General features: G+C 52.5%; 1 protein-coding gene across 1 annotated transcript; it reads right to left on the bottom strand.

Annotated features, from left to right (window-relative positions):
* Positions 1 to 4,157: 4,157 nt before the first annotated feature.
* Positions 4,158 to 5,117, bottom strand: LOC116501330 (olfactory receptor 14C36-like). Its single transcript, XM_032206847.1, has one exon. It carries the CDS (start codon positions 5,115 to 5,117, stop codon positions 4,158 to 4,160), a length of 960 nt encoding a protein of 319 aa, XP_032062738.1.
* Positions 5,118 to 7,859: the final 2,742 nt, after the last annotated feature.

Genomic DNA, 7,859 nt, shown 5'->3' with positions numbered 1-7,859 from the left:
CCAGCGTCGTCATCATCTTCGTCATCTCTATACTTAGTTTTGGCAGAAGCCTTACCTGGATTGGCAGAAGACTCTCTGCGTTCTAAACGACTTGAATTTCTATACCATATTTTCACCTTCTCTACAGGGGCAGCTTGCACTGCTACTGCTCGTTTCTCTGACTTTGTTACAGGGTCTGCCACAGGGGTTGGAATGCCCTCTGCAGGGTCAACTTGCACTGCTACAGCTCGTTTCTCTGACACGGCCACAGGAGCTGGAGCGGCTACAGGAGCTGGAGCAGTTGCAGGAACCGGAGCTGTAGCGGCTACAGAAGCTGGAGTTGGAGCTGGAGCAGTTGCAGGAGCTGGGACTGGAGCAGCAGTAGGAGCTGGAGCTGGAGCAGTTGCAGGAGCTGGGACTGGAGCAGCAGTAGGAGCTGGAGCTGGAGCGGCTTCAGGAGCTGGAGCTGGAGCGGCTTCAGGAGCTGGGACTGGAGCAGTTGCAGGAACTGGGACTGGAGTAGCGGCCGGAGCTGGAACTGGAGCGACTGCAGGAACTGGGACTGGAGCAGCTGCAGGAGCTGGAACTGGAGCGGCTGCAGGAGCTGGAGCTGGAGCAGCTTCAGGAGCTGGAGCTGGAGCGGCTGCAGGAGCTGGAGCTGGAGCGGCTGCAGGAGCTGGGACTGGAGCGGCTGCAGGAGCTGGGACTGGAGCGGCTGCAGAATCCACCGTAGGGGTCACAGTGGCCGTTGGATCTGTCACAGGGTTTGGAGTGGCCGCAGGGTCTGTCACTAAGTTGACAGCAGTATCAATGGCAGCTCGATAGGCATGAGCCAGGCCCCAGCACGTTACAATGATTTGTGTTACTTTGGAACTGCCAGAATCATTACACCTTTTTTTCAAGCATTCTGCCAGTTTTTGAGGATTTTGCCATTGTTCAGGGGTGAATTTCCAACACACTGGGGGTGCCAACTGCTCTAGATGCCTGCCCATATCCACCCATACTCCCTGCCACCCACAACTATACTGCCTCCGGGCAGATCTCCGGATGAGCTTCATAAGTAGTTGTTTAACTTTAAGCAGAATCTGAAGTGCATTCATGAGGCAGAACAACAAGACTATGGTATTCTGAGTATTCCAGAAATATTCAATATCTTGGAGAGCTATTGTGACAAGCTCAGGGGATAAGAGGGTGGTGAAGGAGGAAGGCAGAGTGACCCAGGAGGATACAGGGGTGGTGAAGGAGAAAGGGAGAGTAAGCAAGTAAGGAAAAATATCCTCCCCTTTCCCCTCCACAGATTGACTCTCTAATGGAGAAAAACAATAGGTATAATTGCTAATAGTTCCCAAGATGCTGTTTCCAAAGTACAGAGTCCACGATGTTACTGAGTATAAATACCAAGTTAGAGTCATGACCAGATATCTTATCGTCTCATAAGCCATTGCTATAACACTTAGTACCATAATGGTCTGAAACCAGGGCCCGGAGAGGAGAAACAACACTACAGAGAGCAAATACGGAAAATAATGTACTATAATACTCAATTTGGAAAACAGGCGCAGCAGAGTTGTGATTAAAGCAATCAGCATCGTGACAAGTGACTATTAAGCAGGTCTAATCCTTACACCAATTTTAGTTTAACACACTCTGATCAGATCTGCCGTTATCTCAACCTTTCGGGCCCCACGTTGGGCGCCAAAAAGACTGTCGTGGTTTAACCCGACCGGCAGCTAAACACCACGCAGCCGTTCGCTCACCCTCCCCCCTCCCTCTCTGGGACGGGGGAGAGAAATGGAAAGTGAAGCCCGTGAGTTGAGATAAAGACAGTTTAATAAGACAGGAAAAAAAAATAACAAAATAATAATAACAATAATAATAATGATGATACAATGGTGATAATACGAAAGTAATAATAGTATGTACAAACAAGTGATGCACAATGCAATTGCTCACCACCCGCTGACCGATGCCCAGCCTAACCCCGAGCAGTCCGGCCCCCTCCCCCCGGCTAGCCACCCCTATATATTGTTTAGCATGACGTCAGATGGTATGGAATACCCCTTTGGCTAGTTTGGGTCACCTGTCCTGGGTCTGTCCCCTCCCAGCTCTTACTGCACCCCCCAGCCTGCCCGTTGGCAGGACAGAGCAAAGGCTGAGATGTCCTTGGCTTAGTATAAGCACTGCTCTGCAACAATTAAAGCATCGGGGTGTTATCAGCACTCTTCTCATTCTAAGCCAAAACACAGCATTCCACCAGCTACTAGGAAGAAAATTAATTCTGTGCTAACTGAAACCAGGACACTCGGTTACCACGACGCTGCCTCAGGTGCACCACCATGGTAGCCATTGGCACCTGCTGGTCTTCACCCCTCAGCTAACCCACAACAGAAGGGTTCTGTGGCAGGCCAAGCAAGGTAGACAACTGTTTCATGTCCTTTGTCTCCAAGGCAGCTCTGCCAAAGCCCCACCAGTGGTGCCCTCTTGGAACTCTGAATTCCCTCTCCTGAAGCAGTCTATGCCGAGGATGCACATAGCCTCCGGGCCAGTCCCAGCGGGGTGCTTGTGCCATTCCTTCCCAGTTAGACTCACCTCAGCCTCCAGTACAGTTATGTATTGGGATTCCCCTGTCACTCCAGAAATACAGGTGGGTTCTACCTCTTTCTAGCTTGATGGCATTAGGGTACTCTGTGCACCGGTGAGTACTGATGTGTCAGTAGAGCCTGATACATTTGTGGGTGTGATGTACCAGGCCATTAACTATACCCAGTCCAGTAAACCCAATTGTTCCTTTCTTCCCCGCCTCCCCCTGGCTGGAAGCAGAACCCCTCTAGTCCTGCTTATAGTATTCTTTACGGTGTCTGGTAGATGACTCACTGGAAACACGTCCCACCACAACACAGTCATCCCACAGTACAGGGGACAGGGTGATGCCAGACAAGGGATGCATTACAGTGCAGGAGTTGTGGCAAAACTCAAGCTGAAATACTCAAGAACAGGACAGTTCAAATGGCTGAAGCAGAACCCATCTGCGTATCCTAGTTTGGGAATCATCCCCTTCCATCAGGGATATGAAAGTAAAAAATGTGAAATGCCCCATCAGGTCAATGTGGAAAAAATATTCAGAGGTTTTGTGCTGGAGTGGCAGAAGGGAAAAAGTATTGCATTGTGCCTCAGACTAATCAAGGAGACCTAATGCAGTTCATCCCTGAGATAAAGCAAACACTTCAAGAATTGTGAGGGATGTTCAGCTGCGGCCTAACATGAAGAAGAAAGTTGATCACTGGTGAAGGAACAGTCTTTTCCTGCCATCACCAATCTGGTTACACAAGCATCAGAAGAACGTCTCTGCAGTATTTCCAAACCAGCTGGACACCGGGTGCTCATGGTGCAGAGGATCTTTTGGGGATGAACTCATTCATGATGTAACCCTGAGGACAATGTGGAGCAAGGATTACATATGTCAGCAATACCTCAACCCACCGCACTATTTCCTCCCCCTGCCTTCCCGTCCTGCCCTTCTTTCCTTCAGGATTAGAGTCAGAAGGGAGCTCTGGAGGTTTCCAGTGCTAAGATCTGCTCTGAGCAGGGAGAACTTTCACATCAGATCAGGCTGCTTCCTCAATGCTTCCTCCTCCTCACTTTTGAAAGCCGTACTCCTAGGGGTGTTAGCTGGAAGGCCAGTTCTCATTCAGTGGTGCTACAAGACAGCAGTGTGGAAGAGAAGTGAGACCAGCACCAAAACGACCATGTCCTGCTGCTGTCAGTGTTTGTGGGTCCAAGAAAGTGGCGACCCTGACTCAAAGGCTGCAGGCAAGGAGTGCCTGCCAGGGCAGAAAAGGGCAGCCCCAAACAACACCAGGCTTTTCCACCACGTTGCATCAGGGATCTTCATCCCACAACCACTGCTGTGCCTGAGAAGAGTGTATGAGAAATGAGATACACAGAAACTGATTACCTGCTGGTTCCTTTATTTAGTTTGTTACAAAGAGCTTAGCAGCACCTCTACATGAAGTCTTTGGCTTAGAAGAAAAGGTAGAAGGACACAGAAGAAGAAAAATATATTAAATTTATAAAATAAAAGTATAAAGACATATTTAGCATATGGGAATAATATTGAAAAGAATGAACAGTTTTTGAAATATGTGAACAAAGGTGTTTCTGCCTTGTCCAGGTATACTTCAGGGAGTCACATGCAGAAGATCGGTTCCTCGTTGAAATACTGAATATTGCAATAACATCCTCAGTGCCTCCTTGAGCTCCTTATTCCTCATGCTGTAGATGAGGGGGTTCAGTGCTGGAGGTACCACTGAGTACAGAAATGCCAACACCAGGTCCAGAGATGGGGAAGAGATGGAGGGGGGCTTCAGGTAGGCAAACATGCCAGTGCTGACCATCAGGACGACCACGACCAGGTGAGGGAGGCACGTGGAAAAGGCTTTGTGCCGGCCCTGAGAAGAGGGCATCCTCAGCACTGCCCTGAAGATCTGCACATAGGACAACACAATGAAAACAAAACAACCACAGCCTAAAGAAAAACTAAACACAAGTGTCCCAACTTCCCTGAGGTAGGCATCTGAGCAGGAGAGCTTGAGTATCTGGGGGATTTCACAGAAGAACTGGTTCACAACATTGCCTTGGCAGAAGGGCAGGGAAAATGTAGTGGCCGTGTGCAGGACAGCAATAAGAAAGCCACTGCCCCAGGCAGCTGCTGCCATCTGGGCACAAGCTCTGCTGCCCAGGAGGCCCCCGTAGTGCAAGGGCTTGCAGATAGCAACGTAGCGGTCATAGGCCATGACGGTGAGAAGAAAAAACTCTGCTCCAACCAAGGAGGGAAACAGCAGTACCTGTGCAGCACATCCTTGATAGGAGATGGCCCTGGTGTCCCAGAGGGCATTGGCCATGGCTTTGGGCAGAGTGGTGGAGATGCAGCCCACGTCGAGGAGGGCGAGGTTGAGGAGGAAGAAGTACATGGGGGTGTGGAGGCGGTGGTCGCAGGCTATGGCGCTGAGTATGAGGCCGTTGCCCAGGAGGGCAGCCAGGTAGATGCCCAGGAACAGCGCAAAGTGCAGGAGCTGCAGCTCGCGCGTGTCTGCGAATGCCAGCAGGAGGAACTCACTGACAGAGCTGCTGTTGGGCATTTTCTGACTCTGGACACAGCTGTCTGCTGAAGACGAGAAGGGAGAACAAAGTTAGAAGAGGCTTCTCTGAGGAAAACCTATTGCAAGTTTAGGAGCACCACCCAGCCCAACCCCTGTCTATGCAGCTGAACCTTTCTGCATCTCTCTTGCTTGAGCTGCAGCTGGTGCTGGCTGAGAGTGGCACTGGGAGCAGGGGCTGCTGTGGGCTGCACAGGACTCCTTCCTGTTGTGCAGCAGGGGGAAGCAGGAATATGGGGGAAACTCTCGTTCAGTTCACTGATCAGGTCAATGGAATTTGCAGTGTTGTTTCAAACAATGCATCTCAATGCAGAACAGAGCTTCAGATGCCACTGCTGAACACTGCCGTTCTCAGCTGCCCTGTGTAACCCATCTGTGACCTTCAGGACCATCCCACACAGGTGTTTCCCTGAGAAGAAACTGAAGACAGTTGAGAGCAGAGAAGTCCCAGTCCCAGTGCAGCTGGACAGAACCCTCACATTGTCTATGGGTTGTGAGCAAGTTCTCAGCTCTTCCCTCCTAGCCAGAGGTGCCGAGGCTTCACTCCAGCCGCCCTGCATCCTTCTGGAGAGCAGCACGCAGCCCAGGAGGATGCCCCACAGACAGAGCTGGATATTTGCAATCTGGGGTGTCCCAATATCCAATCTGCATCCCCTGCAGTGTCTGACGGAGGCTTGGCCATCACACTCTTGGCTTACTAAGGGTAGCTAGGTTATGACACTCCAAAGGGCTTCTGCCAGACTTCCACACCTCACACTGCAACCCAACAGGACTCTCAAAGCCTACTGCATTGCCCACTGCCCTCCCAGAAACAAGACCCAGCAGGAGACCCTTCCAGGACCTGCAGCTGCATGGCCCTGCAGCCAGACACTTACCTTGTCAAGGGCTGTGCAGGTTTCTCCTGCAGGCAGCTCTCAGCATCCTCCCCCTGCCAACTGCCTCCAAGCCCTCTCTCCTTCTCTGCTCTCCCCATGCCAGATGCAGTCAGAGCCCCCAGCCCTGCTGCGCTGTGCAGAGGAGCTGCTCCTGGGCACAGCTGTCTCTCTGCTTCATGGGACTTTCTGAAATGTGTTTTCTTTGTCCCACGAGCCTGGCCAAGCTCAGCAGCACAGCACCAGCCCAAGGCACTGCAATCACCCCTCTGGGGGCTTTGCTGATGAGCCCACGAACCTCAGGCACTCAGAGACAATTGAAGACATCTCTCCAGAAGTCCAAGTCAGAGGCAAGTTTCCTGCAGTGTCCCCCTGAGGGCCAGCACTGACACAGCCTCCCTTGGAGCTTGTTAGAGCAGAACCCTGGAGGCAGTGAGGACAAGGAGATAAAGGCAATGTTAAGGTGACACTGTTGTTTAGGAAAAGTTGATGTGTGTCACCAAGCAGAAGGGCCTGGCCTTGAGTCCCAACTCAAGGAAGGGAGATCTTTCCATTTACAGGTTGCTCAGGGCTCTTCATGGAGCAGTAGGAGATGGGGATGTGCATGGCCAAGTGCAGGAGAATTGTACGACCCCTGCCTGCTTCATGGTGTGGGCGAGGAGGCAATGAGGCCCTGGTGCATTATGAATAAGCTGTCTCCTCATAGGCCTCAGTGACAGTGACAACTGTCCAGCCCATCGCCATGGACACAAAGACCTCATCCTGTTTGGGACTTTGAGTCTTGCCATTCTCATTGCTTCTCGCCACATGAGGATGTCCCAGTGACTCCCAGACCTGCACCTCTTTACTGGCTAGTTGTTGGCACTTGTTCGTGCGGTGTCTCAGGGGATCTGAGCTGAGTCTGGGAACTCGGATCTTCTTGGTGGCCATGCTCCTCGTAAGGCAGCTCTGTAGGAAGCTGGCCTGGTTCCTGGTGAGCAGGCACCACTGCTCATACGGCATCCCTCGTGGTGCCCAAGCCCTCCTCCACCTTGCCACTGCACACTCAGCAGGGTCCCAGTCTGCCCTAATGCATGGGGTTACTCTTCCTCTGGTGCAGGACTGGGTCCTTCTCCTTGTAAATATCAAGAAGTTACTTTAGGCAAAATCCTGCAGTTTCTCAACATTCCCCCACACTGATGCTCCTTTCTGTCAGCCGTCTGTCTGGTTTGAAGCCATGCTCTCTGTGAATTTAACCTTAATGAAGTTAAAAGTTCAACTAGCTATTTTGTCTGACATCCTTCCTCTGAGACCAGGCCTGGCTCTGCAGGGGCAGTGCCTGTGCTCAGGGGTGCAGAGGAAAAGAGTCCCATCCCAGCAGCACGGCCAGGGAGCACCAGCGCTTGGGGCATGCAGAGCTGCTCTCTTGCCACTGCCGCCCTGTCCTGCTGAGCCCTGCTGGTGGGGTCAGGCCCGGCTGCTCCTCTCACTTGGTGCCAGTGCTGCTGTGGGGCTGTGCTGGGACTGCAGGCAGGGACAGGCAGTGGGCACGGCAGTGGCACAGCTGGCCTCCACTGCAGCACTTCCCTCCTAAGGGGGGATCTCCTCCAAGGTGGACTGAGCAGAGCTCAAGTGCTCAGTCTGCTGTGAGCAGGCAGAGGAGAGCTCTGCAGCCCCAGGGCACACAGCAGCCCCAGCAAAGGAGCCTGGGGAGTGATTCCTTGCAGCCCTGGGGCAATGGCAGTGACCCCATGAGCTGGGTCTGCCTCCCAGCCTGCCCAGCATGGCCCTGCAGAGTGCCCCCATGCCCCAGGCACCACAGCCCCCTCACTCTGCAGAGCAGCACTGCCAGCTGGGGCTGGGGCTGGGGCTG

Source organism: Aythya fuligula, chromosome W (genome assembly GCF_009819795.1).
Source record: "Aythya fuligula isolate bAytFul2 chromosome W, bAytFul2.pri, whole genome shotgun sequence".
In the NCBI taxonomy this organism is placed as follows: domain Eukaryota; kingdom Metazoa; phylum Chordata; class Aves; order Anseriformes; family Anatidae; genus Aythya; species Aythya fuligula.
This window is presented reverse-complemented; position numbering and strand designations above follow the sequence as displayed.

Excerpts from the sequence above, each read along its gene's own strand:
- LOC116501330 (XM_032206847.1), bottom strand. The coding sequence starts at position 5,117 with ATGCCCAACAGCAGCTCTGTCAGTGAGTTCCTCCTGCTGGCATTCGCA.